Source organism: Anas platyrhynchos, chromosome W (genome assembly GCF_047663525.1).
Source record: "Anas platyrhynchos isolate ZD024472 breed Pekin duck chromosome W, IASCAAS_PekinDuck_T2T, whole genome shotgun sequence".
In the NCBI taxonomy this organism is placed as follows: Eukaryota; Metazoa; Chordata; class Aves; order Anseriformes; family Anatidae; genus Anas; species Anas platyrhynchos.
Window position 1 is genome coordinate 11,903,316 of NC_092620.1, and position 21,645 is coordinate 11,924,960.

The 21,645-nt window shown below is 45.6% G+C and overlaps 1 protein-coding gene across 2 annotated transcripts in view; it reads right to left on the reverse strand.

Moving 5' to 3' along the window:
• Positions 1-21,645, reverse strand: part of LOC101797738 (zinc finger SWIM domain-containing protein 6) — a 200,382-nt gene that overhangs the window by 91,527 nt on the left and 87,210 nt on the right. For both annotated transcript variants that reach the window (XM_038169474.2, XM_038169473.2), the window contains exon 2: positions 17,580-17,936. In XM_038169474.2, coding sequence (XP_038025402.1) covers positions 17,580-17,936 — 357 coding nt within the window. The remainder of the gene's footprint in view (positions 1-17,579; positions 17,937-21,645) is intronic.

A 21,645-nucleotide genomic window follows, 5' to 3' on the forward strand; every position in this document is an offset into this window, starting at 1 on the left:
GCAGGAGCTGGAACTGGAGCGACTGCAGGAGCTGGGACTGGAGCGGCTGCAGGAGCTGGGACTGGAGCACTTGCAGGAGCTGGGGCTGGAGCGGCTGCAGGAGCTGGAACTGGAGCGGCTGCAGGAGCTGGAACTGGAGCGGCTGCAGGAGCTGGGGCTGGAGCGGCTGCAGAAGCTGGAACTGGAGCGGCTGCAGGAACCAGAGCTGGAGCGGCTGCAGGAGCTGGGACTGGAGCGGCTGCAGGAGCTGGAACTGGAGCGGCTGCAGGAGCCGGGGCTGGAGTGGCTGCAGAAGCTGGAAGTGGAGCGACTGCAGGAGCTGGGACTGGAGTGGCTGCAGGAGCTGGGACTGGAGCGGCTGCAGGAACCAGAGCTGGAGCGGCTGCAGGAGCTGGGACTGAAGCGGCTGCAGGAACCGGAGCTGGAGCGGCTGCAGAATCCACCGTAGGGGTCACAGTGGCCGTTGGATCTGTCACAGGGCTTGGAGTGGCCGCAGGGTCTGTCACTAAGTTGATAGCAGTATCAATGGCAGCTCGATAGGCATGAGCCAGGCCCCAGCATGTTACAATGATTTGTGTTACTTTGGAACTGCCAGAATCATGACACCTTTTTTTCAAGCATTCTGCCAGTTTTTGAGGATTTTGCCGTTGTTCAGGGGTGAATTTCCAAAACACTGGGGGTGCCAACTGCTCTAGATGCCTGCCCATATCCACCCATACTCCCTGCCACCCACAACTATACTGCCTCCGGGCAGATCTCCGGATGAGCTTCCTAAGTAGTTGTTTAACTTTAAGCAGAATCTGAAGTGCATTCAGGAGGCAGAACAACAAGACTATGGTAGTCTGAGTATCCCAAGAATATTCAATATCTTGGAGAGCTATTGTGACAAGCTCAGGGGATAAGAGGGTGGTGAAGGAGGAAGGCAAAGTGATCCAGGAGGATACAGGGGTGGTGAAGGAGAAAGGGAGAGTAATCAAGTAAGAAAAAATATCTTCCCCTTTCCCCTCCACAGATTGACTCTCTAACGGAGAAAAACAATAGGTATAATTGCTAATAGTTCCCAAGATACTGTTTCCAAAGTACAGAGTCCATGATGTTACTGAGTATAAATACCAGGTTAGAGTCATGACCAGATATCTTATCGTCTCATAAGCCATTGCTATAACACTCAGTACCATAATGATCTGAAACCAGGGCCCGGAGAGGATAAACAACACGACAGAGAGCAAATACGGAAAATAATGTACTATAATACTCAATTTGGAAAACAGGTGCAGCAGAGTTGAGATTAAAGCAATCAGCATCATGACAAGTGACTATTAAGCAGGTCTAATCCTTACACCAATTTTAGTTTAACACACTCTGATCAGATCTGCCGTTATCTCAACCTTTCGGGCCCCACGTTGGGCGCCAAAAAGACTGTCGTGGTTTAACCCGGCCGGCAGCTAAACACCACACAGCCGTTCGCTCACCCTCCCCCCTTCCTCTCTGGGATGGGAGAGAGAAATGGAAAGTGAAGCCCGTGAGTGGAGATAAAGACAGTTTAATAAGACAGGAAAATAATAATAGCAATAATAAAAATAAAAATAAAAATAAAAATAAAAATAAAAATAAAAATAAAAATAAAAATAAAAATAAAAATAAAAATAAAAATAAAAATAATAATAATAATAATAATAATAATAATACAATGGTGATAATAGCACTACTACTAATAATATGTACAAACAGGTGATGCACAATGCAATTGCTCACCACCCGCTGACTGATGCCCAGCCTAACCCCGAGCAGTCCGGCCCCCTTCCCCCGGCTAGCCACCCCTATATATTGTTTACTATGACGTCAGATGGTATGGAATACCCCTTTGGCTAGTTTGGGTCACCTGTCCCGGGTCTGTCCCCTCCCAGCTCTTACTGCACCCCCAGCCTGCTCGTTGGCAGGACAGAGCAAGAAACTGAGATGTCCTTGGCTTAGTATAAGCACTGCTCTGCAACAATTAAAGCATCGGGGTGTTATCAGCACTCTTCTCATCCTAAGCCAAAACACAGCATTCCACCAGCTACTAGGAAGAAAATTAATTCTGTTCTAACTGAAACCAGGACACCAGTGAACTAACCTGTGCCAGTATCAGTTGCCCCTACACAGAAGGCGAAACAATGGATGGTAAAGTCAGCACATTTAAGAAGGAAAGGAACTCCTATTCAGACAAGGAAGGAGGAAGAAGACAATGAGGCAGGCTAGTCTGAAGCAGGGCTGCTATAGGAACAGGAGGACGAAGAGGAAGGTGTCATAAAAGCATCAATAACCACACAATCCCTATCCCAGGTTGAGCTATGAGACGTGAAAAGATTTCAGTTTTTGTCCAGGTGAGCACATTCTCACTTGGCTGCTCCAGTGCTGGGAAAACAGGGCCAATAGTCTGGAATTAGAGGGCAGGGAAGCCAGGCAGCTGGGATCCCTCGCTAGGGAAGGGGGCATTGACAAAACCATTGGAAAATAGCACAAGCCTTCATCCTCTAGAGGCGTCTCCTGTCAGGCATGAAGGAAAGGTATCCCTTCAAGGAAGATCTGTTGCAGGAAGAACAGCCAAAAACAGGACAGACACTAGTATGGTTAGATCATGCTCTCCCTTTATTACTCAAATAGCCTGACTTTTATAGCGGATAGACTAGGAGACTAATATCTCCTGGTTCCTGCCCACTGATCTCAATACTCTGAGAGCAACCCTTACATACTAACTCTGCGATAGCTTCCACCCATGTTTGAACACTCGTTTTTGGCTGAATCGGTAGGAAAATCCATTCCAGAACTCGAAAATGCTGCCCTCTCATTCCACTCTTGCCATCACCTTTTTCACTTATGCTATTCCTATTACCCGTGCTGTTAGTGTCAGTGGCATCCTCCTGATACCGTTTCTGTCTATGTCTCCCCTTACTCTCCCCCTTTTCTTTTTACCACTGACCAAGCACCGCAAATGGATGAGACACATGATTGCTAATTAGGAAGGAGAGTGCAATGTCTGCTATACATCTGCAAGCAGCGCCAGCTGCAACCTTAGAAGCTATTTGTGAAAGAGCCTGCCGGTGGTCATTTGGTAGTGTAATCTGCGGCTCTGCAGTCCTGCCCCGCAATAAAGGTAGTAATATAGCTAAGCTGTCATTAGTAATCTGTACAATGTGGCAACCCCACTGAATATTATCCAGGAATATTTGTACATCTGTCAAATTATGTAACACCGTAGTTATATCACCTTTCTGTGGACAAATAGTAGAGTCTGATATTTTCCATCCCAAGTATAGCCATGACTGTTGAACCTTCTCTGGGGCTATCTTCAACCCTTTTGCTTCCAAAGTATCCCAAATAAACTTTAAATCTGAATCCTGGAAGCATTCTGGCCTACCAAACCCAATGTTATCCATATAATGGTAAATAATTATGTCACACCACGCTGTCCAAATTGTTTCTAATGCCCAGGACACATATAATTGACATAATGTAGGGGAATTCCTCATCCCCTGTGGAAGCACTAGCCATTCATAGTGCTTTGCCGGGGCCTGTTTGTTAATGGAGGGTACCGTAAAAGCAAATCTCTGACAGTCCTGTGCCACCACATCTGGTTGCCTGGACTGATCAGCTCTCTGTACCAACGTCCTCTTCCAGTGTGGTTCTCTGCAGTGTAACTAAGATGTTTGAGTTTTTGGGTTTGCATTATCAAATGCAAGCACTTTAAACACACTGCTTTTAGACTCCGCTGTTAGATCAGGATGATCAGCAATTGCTGCCCACAACAGATTGATAAATTTAGCATATGGTTCCCCAGGGGCCTGTTCTACAGATGCGAATGGAGGTGCTTTCTTTTCCCCTGGGAGACTAAGAAGAGCCCTCAGTGCGAGCTGTGCAGCTGTTTGGTGAATAATCACAAGGAACTGCAACTGAATCTGGGTATTGAGATAAGGACCCGTTCCCTTTAAGATCTCTACAGTAATCCCATACAGAGGGTCCCCCAGTTGACGCAGCTGACCCGTTTCCCCCTGTGCTAACTGCAACCATTCCCTTTCAAACAATAACAATTGGGAAAGAGTTAACAATAAGCGCGCCAAGTTTTGACAGTCAAGTGGACGCATAAGTTCTGCCTGGAAAATCCATTGAATTATCCATCGAGCTGCCTGGGATTGTAAACCGTAGTCCATAACCATTTTTCAAGCTTGTTGTAAAGGCTTGCAATCATGCGACTGCCACAACCTGGTGCCTTGCAGAGGGTTGATAATAATAGGGCAGGCCAAGGATGTAGCATGCCAATGCCCTTCTATGATGGCATGACGTATGACGTCGGAGCACCTGTCCCTCCTTGGTGCCGATGGCGTTGTAGCGATGGATAATGAGGGAGTCGGCTCCGGTGGGGTAGATGCGAGAGGAAACTCCTCCGAATCCGTAATTTTTAAGTTCTCCAATTTCTCTAGCAGTTCTTGGAACAACTCCTCCACTGAAGGTCGATTTTCTCAATCTGCTGCTGCACCTCTCATTGGCAAAGAATCCCTAGTTGATTTATTGCTGCCTGGCAGCGGCACAGATGCTGGCAGCGCAGCTGCATCAAGATTTTTGGGCGCGGGGGGTGGGAAGGGCAGCCCCCACTCCCCATCAGCACTCTGCTCCGATAGTCCCTTAGTTATTTCTGCCGCTGATTCCTTTATTGAAGAGGTCATACCCCGAACTGGGGTGGGTGCAGGAACCGACGAAAAAGATCATAGAATCATAGAATCATAGAATCATAGAATATCCTGAGTTGGAAGGGACCCTTAAGGATCATCAAGTCCAACTCTTGACACCGCACAGGTCTACCCAAGTTCAGACCATGTGACTAAGTGCACAGTCCAATCTCTTCTTAAATTCAGTCAGGCTCGGTGCAGTGACCACTTCCCTGGGGAGCCTGTTCCAGTGTGCAACCACTCTCTCTGTGAAGAACCCTTTCCTGATGTCCAGCCTAAACTTCCCCTGCCTCAGCTTAACTCCATTCCCGCGGGTCCTGTCGCTGGTGTTAATGGAGAAAAGGTCTCCTGCCTCTCGACACCCCCTTACGAGGAAGTTGTAGACTGCGATGAGGTCTCCCCTCAGCCTCCTCTTCTCCAGGCTGAACAGGCCCAGTGCCCTCAGCCGTTCCTCGTACGTCTTCCCCTCCAGGCCTTTCACCATCAGGAACGTGCCAGCCACGTTCCTGAGGTCTCAGGTTTTGTACTCAGCGTACTGAGTATGTTGTACTCAGTTTTGTACTCTAGAGAGAAGCTGGATAGCTTCTTCCTCCTCCGTGGTTATGTCAGACGAGCCTCAGGGTTGTGATGTCCACCCCTCTGCTATGTGCCAACTCTCCACACAGTGGCGGTTGTCTGCCATTTCCACAGACGCCTCTGATCTCCCGTAGCAACTCAACTCCGTATGTCTCGCGTCTCACCGCGATACCTCTGTTTCTGTGTCTCACCGCGATTCCTCTGTCTCCGCGTCTCACTGCGATACCGTTCTCTCCACGTCTCACCGCGACACCACTCCGCGTCTCACCATGTCTGTCCAGGTCTGTGCTCCAAGTCTCTCAGCGTCCCGCATGTAACTGCGTCCCTCCCCTTCCGGCCCCACCTTCCCAGGTGCCCTTACAAAACAGGTTTGAGGCCCTGGAGATTGAGAGACCAGCAACTGAGGAAGAGATAGAAAGTGTTCCCAGGAGGATGCCTAGGGCGAGGAGGTCGACTCCACGCATCAGGACTGCCTCCACCAAGAAAGAAAGAAGGGTGATTGTCGTGGGAGACTCTATCCTTAGGGGGACAGAGGGCCCTATTTGTCGGCCTGACCCTACCCGTAGGGAAGTCTGCTGCCTCCCTGGGGCCAGGGTCAGGGACGTTGCCAGGAAGCTCCCCAACCTGGTACGCCCCTCAGACTATTATCCTCTTGTGATAGTCCAGGCAGGTAGTGATGACATTGATGACAGAAGCCTGAAGGCTATCAAAAGAGACTTTAGGGGGCTGGGACGGTTAGTGGACGGAGCAGGAGTGCAGGTAGTATTTTCGTCCATCCCTACGTTGACAGGGAGGGGTACGGAGAGGACAAGGAAAGCCCACCTGTTAAACACGTGGCTCCGGGGCTGGTGCCTACGCAGAAATCTTGGGTTTTTCGACCATGGGGCAGTTTACTCAGCACCTGGTCTGATGGCCGTAGACGGGTCCCTATCCTTTAGGGGAAAAAGGATCCTGGGCCAGGAGCTGGCAGGGCTCATTGATAGGGCTTTAAACTAGGTAAGAAGGGGGATGGGGCTGAAGCAAGGACTGTTGGGGCTGTGCCAGGGGGAGCAATGGCAAGGCCGGAGGATAAGGTAAAGGCCCAGCTGAAGTGCATCTACACCAATGCACGCAGCATGGGTAACAAACAGGAGGAGCTGGAAGCCATCGTGCAGCGGGCAGGCTACGACTTGGTTGCCATCACGGAAACGTGGTGGGACCAGTCTCATGACTGGAGTGCTGCGATGCCTGGCTATAGGCTCTTCAGAAGGGACAGGCAGCTCAGAAGGGGTGGCGGTGTGGCTCTCTATATTAGAGAGTCTTTCGATGTTGTAGAACTCGAGGCTAGGAATGACAAGATCGAGTCCCTTTGGGTTAGGATCGGCAGGGACAACAAGGCTAGTGTCCTGGTCGGGGTCTGCTATAGACCGCCGAACCAGGATGAGGAGACGGATGAGGAGTTCTACAGGCAGCTGACAGAAGTTGCGAAATCGTCGGCGCTTGTTCTCGTGGGGGACTTCAACTTCCCTGACATATCCTGGAAGCACAACACAGCCCAGAGGAAGCAGTCTAGGAGGTTTCTGGAGAGAGTGGAAGATAGCTTCCTGACGCAGCTGATTAGTGAACCTACCAGGGGTGGTGCCCTGCTAGACCTTCTCTTCACAAACAGAGAAGGACTGGTGGAGGATGTGATTGTCGGGAACAGTCTTGGGCAGAGTGACCACGAAATGGTGGAGTTCACTATTCTTGGCGGGGCCAGGAAGGGAACCAGTAAAACCACTGTATTGGACTTTCGGAGGGCTGACTTTGGGCTGCTCAGGACACTAGTTGGTGGAGTCCCATGGGAGGCGGTTCTGAAGGGCAGAGGGGTCCAGAAAGGCTGGGCGCTCTTTAAGAGGCAAATCCTAATGGCGCAGGAGCGGTCTATTCCCATGCGCCCAAAGATGAGACAGCGGGGAAGAAGACCAGCCTGGCTCAACAGAGAATTGTGGCTTGAGCTTAGGAGAAAAAAGAGGGTTTATAATCTTTGGAAAATTGGGCAGGCCACTAAGGAGGACTATAAGGATGTAGCGAGGCTGTGCAGGGACAAGATTAGGAAGGCCAAAGCTCATCTGGAGCTCAATCTGGCTACTGCCGTTAAAGATAACAAAAAACGCTTTTATAAATACATCAACACCAAAAGGAGGACTAGGGAGAATCTCCATCCTTTACTGGATGCGGGGGGAAACTTAGTTACAAGAGATGAGGAAAAGGCGGAGGTGCTTAATGCCTTCTTTGCCTCAGTCTTTAGCGGCAAAACCGGTTGCTCTCTGGATACCCAGTACCCAGAACTGGTGGAAGGGGACGGGGAGCAGGATGTGGCCCTCACCATCCACGAAGAACTGGTTGGTGACCTGCTACGGCACTTGGATGTCCACAAATCGATGGGGCCGGATGGGATCCACCCAAGGGTACTGAGAGAACTGGCAGAGGAGATGGCCAAGCCCCTATCCATCATTTATCAGCAGTCCTGGCTATCGGGGGAGGTCCCAGCTGACTGAGGACTAGCAAATGTGACGCCCATCTACAAGAAGGGCCGGAGGGCAGACCCGGGGAACTACAGGCCGGTCAGTTTGACCTCAGTACCAGGGAAGCTCATGGAGCAGATCCTCTTGGGAGTCATCATGCGGCACTTGAAGGGCAAGCAGGCGATCAGGCCCAGCCAGCATGGGTTTATGGAAGGCAGGTCCTGCTTGACGAACCTGATCTCCTTCTACGACAAAGTGACGCGCTGGGTGGATGAGGGAAAGGCTGTGGATGTGGTCTACCTTGAATTCAGCAAGGCTTTTGACACCGTCTCCCACAGCATTCTCCTCAAGAAACTGGCTGCGCTTCGTTGGGTTAGAAACTGGCTGGATAGCCGGGCCCAAAGAGTTGTGGTAAATGGAGTCAAGTCCAGTTGGAGGCCAGTCACTAGTGGCGTCCCCCAGGGCTCGGTGCTGGGGCCGGTCCTCTTTAACATCTTCATCAATGATCTGGACGAGGGCATTGAGTGCACCCTCAGTAAGTTTGCAGATGACACCAAGCTAGGTGCGTGTGTCGATCTGCTCAAGGGTAGGAAGGCTCTGCAGGAGGATCTGGATAGGCTGCACCGATGGGCTGAGGTCAACTGCATGAAGTTCAACAAGGCCAAGTACTGGGTCCTCCACCTGGGGCGCAATAACCCCAAGCAGAGCTACGGGCTGGGAGATGAGTGGTTGGAGAGCTGCCAGGCAGAGAAAGACCTGGGAGTGATGGTGGACAGTCGGCTGAATATGAGCCAGCAGTGTGCTCAGGTGGCCAAGAAGGCCAACGGCATCCTGGCTTGTATCAGAAACAGTGTGACCAGCAGGGCTAGGGAGGTGATCGTCCCCCTGTACTCAGCTCTGGTGAGGCCGCACCTCGAGTACTGTGTTCAGTTTTGGGCCCCTCGCTACAAGAAGGACATGGAGGTGCTTGAGCAGGTCCAAAGAAGGGCGACGAAGCTGGTGAGGGGCCTGGAGAACAAGTCCTACGAGGAGCGGCTGAAGGAGCTGGGCTTGTTCAGCCTGGAGAAGAGGAGGCTCAGGGGCGACCTTATCGCTCTCTACAGATCCCTTAAAGGAGGCTGTAGAGAGGTGGGGGTTGGCCTGTTCTCCCACGTGACTGGTGACAGGACGAGGGGGAATGGGCTAAAGTTACGCCAGGGGAGTTTTAGGTTAGATGTTAGGAAGAATTTCTTTACTGAAAGGGTTGTTAGGCACTGGAACGGGCTGCCCAGGGAGGTGGTGGAGTCACCATCCCTGGAAGTCTTCAAAAGACGTTTAGATGTAGAGCTTAGGGATATGGTTTAGTGGGGACTGTTAGTGTTAGGTTAGAGGTTGGACTCGATGATCTTGAGGTCTCTTCCAACCTAGAAATTCTGTGATTCTGTGATTCAAAGGGATATTGCATAACACCTGATGTCACACTCAGCAATAAAAGGGGGGGCTCTCGTGGGGGAGGGGGCTGTTCCTCCTGAACAACCACTACGCGTTTGAGGCCCTGCTTCCCAGGACGTGGCCAAACACCGCTCGCTGATGGGAAGTAGAGAATAATTTTTTTCTCTTTCTGTGCTTCCGCGCGGACTGATTGTTTCTTTTGTTTCTGTTTTTCCTTCCCATTCCCTTTCCCTTTAGTTAAACCTTTCTCATCTCAAACCTCGAGTTCTCTGTGTTGTATTTTCTCCCCCTTCCTTTTGAGGAGAGGGGGAGTGAGAGAGTGGTTGTGATAGAGCTTGGCTGCCCACCTGAGTAAAACCACCACACCAGTATCTCACCTATTAAAAGCAAGCATTCCTTGTCTCAAGAGAGAAGATATAGTGGGTATACAACACATGCCGCCCTGTAGTTTTTCATGGAACCCATGGAAACTGCTGCTCCAGTTTCCAGCAGGTAGTCCCCCAGACATATTAATGAAAACTGTATCTAGGAATAGAGGGGCCATGCCTCTAGCCAGGTGGAGGAAAGGGACAGATGGGTTTATTGGACTGTATGGATTTCATGGCATAGTGGATCAGACCTGCAGGAGTACAAGGCTCTAGTGAACACTGGTGCAATGTATTCCCAAATGCCATCATGCTATAAAGGGGCAGAACTCATTTATATTTCTGGAGTGAGGGAGGATCCCAACAGCTAACTGTATTGGAGGCTGAAGTGAGCCTGACTGGGAATAAGTAGCAAAAGCACCGCATTGTGACTGGCCTGTAGGCTCTTTTTATTCTTAGTATAGACTGCCTCAGGAAAGGTTACTTCAAGGAGCCAAAAGTGTTCCGGTCAGCTTTTGGCATAGCTGCCTTCAATACAGTTAAGATTAAGCAGCTGTCTGCCTTGGCTGGTCTCCCGGAGGACATTTGTGGGGTTGCTGAGGGTCAAAGAACAGCAAGTGCCAATCGCTACCACATTGGTGAACCAGAGGCAATACTGCACCAACCAAGATTCCCTGTATCCTGATTTGTTGAGCAAGACCCCACTCACCCTTTACTACTCCCATATGGCCAGTACGAATGTCTACTGGCAAGTGGAGATTATCACAGAGTGGAGAGTGGGCTATTGTGGGCTAAATGAGGCCATGCCACTGCTGAGCACTGCCATTTTGACATGCTAGAACTTCAATATGAACTAGAGTCAATGGCAACCAAGTGGGATGCCACAATTGATATTGCTAATGTCTTTTTCTCCATCTCTCTGAATGCAGGCCACAGTTTGCTTTCACTTGGAGGAGTGTCCAATACACCTGGAATCAACTGCCCCCAGGGGCGGAAACACAGCCCTACCATTTGTCATGGACTGACAAGACTGCACTGGAACAGGGCTTCTGAGCATCTGCAACGTATTGTGATGACATCTATGTGGGGCAACACAGAAGAAGTTTTTGAGAAAGGCAAGAAAACAGTCCAAATTCTGGTTTTGGTTTAATGGCAAAAAAAAGCTGGTTTTGCTATTAAACAGAGTAAAGTCAAGGACTGTGCACAGATATATTTTTTCAGGATAAAATGGCAAGATGGACAAGATTGGATTCCAATGGATGTGATCAACAAAATAACAGATATGTCTCCACCAACTAGCAAAAAGGAAACACAAACTTTCTTAGGCATTGTGGGTTTTCTGAAGAATGCACATTCCAAATTACAGTCTGATTGTAAGCCCTCTCTATCAAAGAAGTCAAATGAGGCTCTGAGCAATGACAAGACTTTGAACAAATTAAACGGAAGATGGGCCTGTAGCCCTTGGGCTGGTTTGAGCAGGACAAGATGTAAACACTGAAGTCAGGGAAAATGGCCCCACCTAGAGCCTCTGGCAGAAAGAGCTCAGGGAAATTCAAGGTCAAACCCCATGGTTTTGGAGTCAGGGATATAGGGGAATCTGAGGCCTGTTACACTCCAACCAAAAAAGAGATATTGGCAGCATACGAAGGAGTTCAATCTGCTTTGGAAGAGGTTGGTACTGAAGCACAGCTCCTCCTGGCACCCTGACTCCTGGTGCTGGGCTGGATGTTCAAAGGGAGGGTTCCCCATGTGTGTCATGCAACTGATGCTACGTGGAGGAAGTCAGTCTCACTGATTACACAGCAAGCTCGAATGGTAAACCCCAGTTGACCAGGAATCTTGGAAATGATCGTGGAATGGCCAGCAGGCAAAGATTTCAGAATATCACCAGAGGAGGAGGTGATACATGCTAAAGAAGCCCCGCAGAAATAAAGAAGGTACCATCAAATGAGAAGCAATATGCCCTGTTCACTGATGGGTCCTGTTGTATTGTGGGAAAGCATTGGAGGTGGAAAGCTGCTGTATGCAGTCCTACAAGACACGTTGCAGAAACTGCTGAACGAGAAGGTGAATTGAGTCAGTTGGCAGAAGTGAAGGCCATCCAGCTGGCTTTAGATACTGCTGACTGGGAAAGTGGCCAGTTCGCTGTCTCTGTACTGAGTCTTGGATGGTGGCAAATGCCCTATGGGGGGGTGGTTACAGCAGTGGAAGTAGAGCAACTGGCAGTGCAGAGGGAAACCCATCTGGGTTGCCACACTGTGGAAATATTTTTCTGCTTGGATAGTAGGTTATAAAAGTACTCCATGTAGATGCTTATGTACCCCAGAATCGGGATACTGAAGAACATCGAAACAACCAGCAGGTGGATCAGGCTGCTAAGAGTGAAGTGGCTCAGGTGGACCTGGACTGGCAACATAAGGGTGAATTATTTATAGCTTGATAGGCCCTTGACACCTCAGGCAGTCAAGGAAAAGATGTGACAGATAGATGGGCTTGTGATCGAGGGGTGGACCTGAGCATGGACACTATTGCACAGGTTATCCATGAATGTGAAACATCCACTGCAATCAAGGAAGCCGAGTAGCTAAAATCCGTTATGGAAGATGATGGCTGAAATATAAATATGGAGAGGCCTGGCAGATTGATTACATCACACTCCCTCAAACCCGCAACGGCAAGTGCAACGTACTTACAGTGGTGGAAGAAACCACCAGATGGTTGGAAACATATCCTGTGCCCCATGCCACAGCCCAGAACTCTATCCTGGGCCTTGAAAAGCAAGTCCTATGGCGACATGGCACCCCAGAAAGAATAGAGTCAGACAATGGGACTCATTTTCCAAACAACCTTATAGACACTTGGGCCAAAGGACATGGTCTTGAGTGGGTGTATCACATCCCCTATCATGCACCAGCCTCCAGGAAAGTGGAGCAATACAATGGACTGTTAAGGACTACACTGAAGGCAATGGTTGCTGGGACCTTCAAACATTGGGATACATATTTGGCAAAGGCCACCTGGTTACTCAACACTAGGGGATCTACCAACCAGACCTGCCTAATCAAAACTGTTACCTACTGTAGAAGGGGACAAAGTCCCTGTAGTGCATGTAAAAACCATGCTGGGGAAGACAGTCTGGGCTATTCCTGCCTCAGGAAAACGCAAACCCATTCGTGGGATTGCTTTTGGCAAAGGACCTGGGTGTACTTGGTGGGTAATGCAGATAGATGGGGAAGTCCACTGATTACCTCAAGGGGACTGAATGTTGGATGAGAATAGCTCATGATTTGAATTGTATAAATATTAAGTGCAACTGCTTTCAAAATGAGCAACTGTATTAAAGAACTGGTGTTGTGTATGGAACACATATGTGAGATATGTTCATCTGATTCGTGTCAGTATGGAACAGTGCTAGGGCCGCATGGTATGATGAATGTGACCTTCTGTCATACATCCCCTTGTATAACCACAAGTCTAAGAAAAACAGAGTGGTTAATGTATATAGTTCCTGTATCTTGCAAAGGAATGTTTTAGCAATTCGTGTCAATAGAGAGCTTGAAGGGAAATGTATTTGTAAGTTTTTCCTTGAAGTCTCTGATATCTGGGGGCGTTCAGAATAACTGCTAACTATTATGACTATTGCATGGGACACTATGCAAGTCTCTGATATCTGGCCAGGAGATTAAGGAGATGGGGAGAGCTGAAAAACAACTAAAAGACAAAGCTTGCAGGGGATGTTGCACAAGTCTCTGACATACAGCCAAGTTGGACAAAGGAGAAGGACAAGAGGGAGGAAGACTATGAGCCTTCAGCACGAGAGACCCCCAGAGGGACCACCGGAGACTGATATGCATGCTCCAGTAGGAGGGTTTGGATTCCGGAAACTAATTATAATAACCCTGTTTTTTTCTAGAAGTAGTAATGAATATGTATCAGCTTAGGAGCATAAAAATCAGCTGCTTGATGTAACTGGTGTGTGTCTTGGTGGAGCAGAGACTCCCGGCGCACCCAGCGCTGTTTGCTTACCTCTATTCCTTTAATAAATTGTAAACTTTGATTATAATCCTATTTATAATCCTATTTTGAAGACTGAGCCATTTATTACATATACGTATATGTGTTTTGGATTCAGGATGAGAATAATGTTGATAATACACTGATGTTTTAGTTGCTGCAGAGCAGTGCTTACACTAAGACAAGGTCTTTTCAGCTTCTCATACTGCCCTGCCCATGAGGAGGCTGGGGGTGTACAAGAATCTGGGAGGGGACAGAGCCAGGACAGCTGACCCAAACTGCCAAAGAGATATTCCATACCATATGATGTCATGAAGAAGAATAAAACTTTTGTGGGTTGGACGAGGGTGCGTGTGCTGCTGCTCAGGGATTGGCAGGGCATCGATCAGCTGGTGGTGAGCAATTCCATTGTGCATCACTTGCTTTGTATATTCTTTTATTATTATTATTATTTTCCTTTATTTTATGTCCTCTTAAACTGTCTTTATCTCAACCCATGAGCTTTTACTTTTTTTTTCTTGTCTTCTGTTTCTCTCTCCCATCCCACTGGTGAGGTTGGGGGGGGGGCATACAAACTGCTGTGTAGTATTTAGCTGCCTGCCATGTTAAACCACAACAAAAAGAAAAGCAATCAGAAGCAAAGCAAGGGGCATTGGTCGCAGAATCACAGAACTGTAGGGGTTGGAAGGGACCGCAAGAGATCATCAGGTCCAACCCCCCTGCCAACGTAGGTTCCCTAGAGCAGGTTGACCAGGTAGGCATCTAGATGGGCCTTGAATATCTCCAGAGAAGGAGACTCCACAACCTCCCTGGGCAGCCTGTTCCAGTGCTCCGTCATCCCCACCGTGAAGAAGTTCTTTCGCATGTTGGTGTGGAACTTCCTGTGATCCATTTTGTGGTCATTGGCCCTTGTCCTGTCCCCACAAACCACTGAAAAGAGGTTGGCCAAATCCCTCTGTCTCCCACACCTCAGGTATTTATACACATTGATGAGATCCCCTCTCAGTCTTCTTTTCTCAAGGCTGAACAGACCCAGGTCTCTCAGTCTTTCCTCATAGGAAAGATGCTCCAGGCCCCGTATGATCTTTGTTGTCCGCAGCTAGACTCTTTCCAGGAGATCCCTGTCTTTTTTGTAATGGGGAGCCCAGAACTGGACACAGTACTCCAGGGGAGGCCGGACCAGGGCAGAGTAGAGGGGGAGGATCACCTCCCTTGACCAGTGGCCTGTCCTGGTTTCAGTTAGGATAGAGTTAATTTTCCTCCTAGTAGCTGGTAGGGTGTTGTGTTTTGGATTAGGATGAGAAGAGTGCTGATAATGCACTGATGTATTAATTTTTGCAGAGCAGTGCTTACACTAAGCCAAGGACTTTTCAGCTTCTCGCTCTATCCTGCCAGCGGGTAGGCTAGGGGTGCAGCAGGAGCTGGGAGGGGACAGACCCAGGACAGCTGACCAAAACTGGCCAAAGGGGCATTTCATCCCATCTGACGTCATGCTAAACAATATATAGAGGTTGCTAGCCGGGGGGGGGCAGACTGCTCTGGGTTAGGCTGGGCATTGGTCAGCAGATGTTGAGCAATTGCATTGTGCATCACTTATTTTGTATGTATGTATGTATGTATGTATTATTATTATTATTATTATTATTACTATTTTCATGTCTTAATAAACTGTCTTTATCTCAACTCACAGGCTTCACTTTCCTGCTTCTCTCCCCCATCCCAGAGAGGGTGTTTAAACAACAGCTGTGTGGTGTTTAGCTGCCGACCGGGTTAAACCATGACATGGCCACACTCCTTTTTATGCATGCCACGATCCCATTGGTCTTCTTGGCCACCAGGGCACACTGATGGATCATGGTCAACCTGTTGTTGACCAGGACCCCCCAGGTCCTTCTCGTCAGAGCTCCTCTCCAGCAGGTTGTCCCCCAGCCTGTACTGATAGATGCAGGTGTTCCTTCCCAGGTGCAGGACTCTACACTTGCTCTTGTTAAACCTCATTTGGTTTCTTCCTGCCAAGCTCTCCAGCATGTCCAGGTGTCGCTAAATGGCAGCACTGCCTTCTGGCATGTCAGCCACTTCTCCCAGCTTTGTATCATTGTTGTACTTGCTGAGGGTGGACACTATTCCCTTATCAAGGTCGTCGATGAAGATGTTGAACAACACTGGACCCAGCAGCAACCCCTGGGGAACACCGCTAGTCACCTGTCTCCAGCCGATCACCACCCTCTGAGCTCGGCCAGTCAGCTAGTTCTCAACCCCCCTTACTGTCCACTCGTCTATACCACAAAAGTGATGAAAATAGGCTAAGAATATACAATATTATAAACTACTCAGGAGCAGGTCAGCAGTGAAATTTGATTAAAATAACAGAATGTAGTCTTTAAGGCGTGAGCTGTTTTTTAATCTTTAGCTGAAACCATGCCAAATTACCAACTCATAGCCATACTGAATTTTATGAACTTCACTTTATAAAAGTCTTTTGAATTGAAGTATACAAATGAACTGTAGATCATGTCAATAAAAAATTAATAAATGTTATTCCATGGCAGCATTAGGGAGAAGAAGATATGGAAAAAAGCAATTACAAATAAAACACATATCTTACTGAGTACTGTGCAAAGATTGAATGGTCCCAGCTAGAAACCAAACTTGCTGTATATTGATTCACAACATAACAGTAATTGATTTTATAAGCTTAGCATACTCAGAACTATTCTAAACAATAATTATATAAACCCAAAGATCATAAAATTAATGATTCAAAAATATTATTATGTCTTTGATTTCCCCAAATAATTCAAAGTACAAACGTAAGTCACTTCATCTGGTCCTTAATTTCAGAACTCTTGGGTGGAATATAATACCTGTTAAGCAGTATACAGTATCAAAGAAAAACACCAACTGCTGTGAAACAGCCAGTACTAAATAACAAAAAAGGTAAAACTAGGACATTCTATGGTAAGATGGTGAAGAAAGTTAATAAACCCCTAAATAAATTTAACTTCTAAAAATTCTTTCCCTTCCATCTGCACAGCAAAATGCGTTAACTTATTTGCTGACAATATCTAATCTCTCCTGCTAAAATCCTGGTCTCACAAACATTATATAGCAATAAGTTTCAAAGTCTACTTTCACATGGCAGATAAAAATTTCCTTATCAGTCTAGACTTGCACGCAGTGTTTTCACTGTGTCCCCTTATTTTTATGTTCCATGTTTCAAAAAAAAACCTCATGATTTATTTTCTATAAAACAAGTTCTATTTTAATATTTAATGTAAGTACAAAAGCCTTTCCTAAAATATGGTTTTCAAACTATTTTTTCATGTTGTTTAGCTGTTATCAATGCTTCATTTCATTGTACTGCTTATTTACATCTGCTTGGGTTTCTGAGATTTCTTTGAGTCGCCTTGTCGTTACTTCCTTCACAAATCCAGATCACCAAATAATTCTAATACTAAGCACTGGAGCACTTTTATCCTTCTTTAAAGGAAAACTGCCTGCTATTTACCTCCATTCGTCTCTTTCAGCCAGGTTCTCAATTAAATTTTGCTAGTTTAAGCAGGGCTGTATGAAAAATTACATTTTAAAAAGAGAAAATCTATCTTATTAAATGTTAAACAGTTCCCTTTTCACTTTTAAAGAACACTGTATTCTGTTGTTCAGCCCTACCCCACCATTTCCCACTAAAAAAAAAAAAAAAAGTCACTTCAATTAAATACACTATGTGTGTGAAGTAGATCAGGACATGTATTAACAGCATTAGAGACATCAAGCTCATTGCTTATGAGCTCTTTCCCAAGAAATTTTATTTTCTAAACATCTTACAGTGAAGTTTTAATAACAGAATTCTCTTTCGTAAACATCATAGAATCACAGAATAACTCACGTTGGAAGGGACCTCAGGAGGTTATGCTCCTGAATGCCACAAAAAAAAAAAAAAAAGAAACAACTCAAAACCAAGGAGGGAATGAGGCAAAAGGAAGAACAAGCATCAAACTTACCATGGACTTGATTGATTTCTGAATTCTGAGAAAGAATTTCATCTGCTAATTTTTGAGCAGTTGGCAAAACTTCTGTGTGGTGCACTGTGATCAAATACTGTACAAATTTTTGTAGTTGGTCTCTGTTCATTTGAAAGAGTGTCTCTGAAATGGGAAGATGCAGTTTGACTTGATCTGGCTTGCGGATCCGGTATAAAGAGAGTGCCACAACATGGGCACAGTAAAATATGTCCTTGTTTCCACAGCTACAGGTCACTGAGGTAATCTTGCAACGATCAAAGCTGATAGCTACATTGCAAACAGTTTCTGGCTCCGATTGCATTGCAGGCTCTGTCACTGTGCCACTCAAGTGGAAACCTGTGTGGGAAAAGAAAGAAAGCTTACGTTATTAGGAAAAATACTATAATCTCATTATCATTTACCTTTTGTTACAAAAGAAAAAAGAAAATCATTTCTGAGAAATGATGCATCTTGAAGACCTTGGCTTTAATTACAAATATGACAAACCCTTTCATATGTACATACCCTTTTCATCTCCGACAAAATCTAAGGCAGGTAAAAAGCCAGTTTACAACCCCTCTTTGCCATTCCATTACAACATTCATAAAAGATTGATAGTAAGAGAAACATTTATTTGGTAACTCCTAGCTGCAGAAGCAGAGTTGCATCCAGTTAAGACCAATGTGAAACTCCCAGTAGCTCAGCAAGTTGGCAGCAGTTTTCCAAACCCTACACTAAGGAGACTGCACCTACCAGCAAATTTAACTATTCTGTCAATAAGCAAGAGGCTACCCTAATGGCATGAACCCCAGTCCTAATCTCCACTCTGACACTGATTCATTTACACACATCACTTAACCTCTTCGCTTTCACCTCTCCCACCACTACAGTGATGCTAAAGCTCACTTTCACACAAGTGATACGGTAAGACAGCTATGGTTGCATAGCTTTTTGGAGATGGAAACTGCTGCAGTTACCAACACACAGGAAGTCAGAGTTATAGTACTGAATGAGATGTGCAAGCACCATTTCAGAAATCTGCATTATGAGCAAGTTTTCCATTCAGCATGATAAAGCACAAGGCAAAAGAGCGGTGTCTTCATATAATGTAAGAAGGTATGGTACGTGACAAGAAAGATGTTCACTTCAGCAAGGACACCACTGCTTGACAAAGAACCTTGCTGAACAAAGGTCTTGAATACTGTCCTCTGAAGATTAGACCCAAACCCACCTCTGTTTTCCCAAACATGAAGACCCAGGTCTTGCTTTCAATACTTTCTTGATGAATAGCAGAATTTGGGTTTTCTTTTTTTTATTTTATTTTACGTAAGCATGACATTCATCTTGGCTCAAGCATTAAGTCAGAGGCATAGATACAGAGAAAAACAATGACATTTCATATGTCAGATCACTATTAAACTTGAACAGACAGTGCATATAAAATCTGGAATAAACACTACAAGCAAGGTGTTATACATTAACTATTTATAATGGAAAGTATATAAAACCACACCACCTCAACTCCAAAACTGATTTAGTGTTGTGAAACAAAAGAAAGTGTGTTGCAGGAAGCAGTATTACATGAAAATTAGGTGAAAAAAATATATATATTGTGGGAATAGAAATGTTGTTTTTGCAGAGCCAGTAAGCTGTAAAGTCCACAAAGAGGAAGGGGAGGGAGGTTGAACAAGATTAAGCATTTGGTTTTGTTGCTCTTGGCTCCACTCAACACTTGCACAGAGAAGGGGAGCAGAGTTGCCCCTGGTAACATGAGCTCCTCCCTCTGGCTTTCACTTTTGTTTTTAAGTAGTCATGACATGCTCCTATAAGTGCCTCCTCTCAAGGAAGAAAAAAAAAAAAGTTAAACTTAGTCAGTTCGGTTTATTTCTTTATTTCAGGTTAATTCCCAGTATATGAAAGTTGGATTAGTGGTCTCAAAGAAATTGTATGGGATATTTTTCTTTTTAATATCAGTTTCCTACAAAGCATACATAAAACTATTTCTCATCTGTGAGCTGAGGAAAAGCCTAACACTTGAACACTGAAAGGGCTTGATCCTGTTTCTTCCTACTTTTAATAAGTAACTGAACTATTAATTCCAATAGAAAATCTCTTTTCTATGGGTCTTTTCTATGAAAGCAATTAAAAAAAAAAAAAAAGCCCAACCAGCTACTTAAACAATATTATCACTTGTAATTTTTCAACATGTTATTCAAGTATTGAAAAGGTTAAAATCCTCCTGGAATGATGAATGCCTCCAGACAGAGTTGGCAGAAGAACTATCTCTAAGTCCCTACTCATATTCAGATGAAAACTTGTCTCCCTGCTCTCCCTACAAGGAGATTTTTTGAGAATTCATGTTATTAGCAGCAACATTTTGTCCTGGTTTCAATTAGGATAGAATTAATTTTCCTCCTAGTAGCTGGTAGGGTGCTATGTTTTGGATTAGGATGAGAAGAGTGCTGATAACATGCTGACCCAGGACAGGTGACCCAAACTAGCCAAAGGGGTATTCCATACCTTCTGACGTCATGCTAAACAATATATAGGAGGGGGTGGCCGGGGTGGGGGACCGGCTGCTCGGGGATAGGCTGGGCATCGGTCAACGGGTGTTGAGCAATTGCATTGTGCATCACTTGTTTTGTACACATTATGATTAGTAGTACTATTATCATTATTATCATTACCATTATTATTATTCTCCTGCCTTAATAAACTGTCTTTATCTGAACTCACAGGCTTCACTTTCCCGCTTCTCTCTCCCATCCCAGAGAGGGAGGGGGGAGGGTGAGCGAACGGCTGTGTGGTGTTTAGCTGCCGACAGGGTTAAACCACAACACATTTATATACACAGATCCTGGTCTAAACAATGACAGCACTAACACATCCTAACCTACCCTTCTTATATTACAGAGAATTTAAACAAAGATCAACTGCCCTCACAGCCCAAAATGTAGCAGCTCTGCATGAACTGTGTTGCAATGCCTGGGAATTATGAAGTATGATTTTCCTCTTCTTTTTCTGTTTGTGTATTTAAAGAAATAAATTGTTGTTAGCAAATATAACCTTTAAAAAGGTTTCAACATGCCACAGAAGACAGTTCAGGAAATTTCAACTCAGAAGCCCTGGTAGGACTGTTGTGATTGAACACGAAGGGCTATTCCCCTCCCCTTCATCTTTTTTAACATAACCATCTAATCATCTCCAAAGTATCAAAAGTTTGTAGCAGGTAGAAAATTGACTCACTGTGCTTTGCTAAAAAGCTTTTGTCAGTGGTAATTTAGAGGCTGCCAAGAAGAGAGATGTTAGGTGCTCCTTGATGAAGGGAAAGAGACTGGACTTGCACTGGGATTGGGAGGTACTGACAATTCATTAATGGATCCAAAGCAGCAGAAAATGTCTTCTGCTAAAGACTGTAAGCCCTCACTCCAAATAGACATTCCCCTTCAAAAAGAAAATTCCTCTTTTAATTGAAATTACAAACCTTTGCTGAAAATATTTACCCATTCAAAAACCAAACAAACAAACAAAAAAAAACCACCAAGGGCTACTGTGAACGCTAGTATTTCACCTTGAAAATAGTTTGTTCGTTATTATCTAAAGACAACAAAAGAATTGCAAGCAGAAGAGTGTTCACTACAGAGGCTATTTATAGAGTATGCATGTTTCACCTTTTCCCTTCAGATGATGCAATTCAAAAAGGTTTCAATGTTTTCAAAACAGCACGACTAGTAATTCAAACTCTGCTGACATTTTCAGTATGCAGAGGCTTTGCTTTCTGTAAAAAATACATTCAGAAAACCAGTGAGAGCATTAAGACAACTTATCAAATGAAGTTCTTTTGCAAAGGAATTTTGCTTCTTTTGAACACTCACCACAAAAATGATTTAACAGATGAAAAAAAATGTTTTCAGCTGCCATATTCTTGGAAGGGGACTGTGCCAAAGTGCAATCAGAAGGAAAACATTAAGAAATCACTGAATTGTACAAAGTAAATTCTGCCAAAATCTGTTTGACAGTGTCCTATCAAAGTTGTGCCAGGGGAGATTTAGGTTGAAAATAAGGA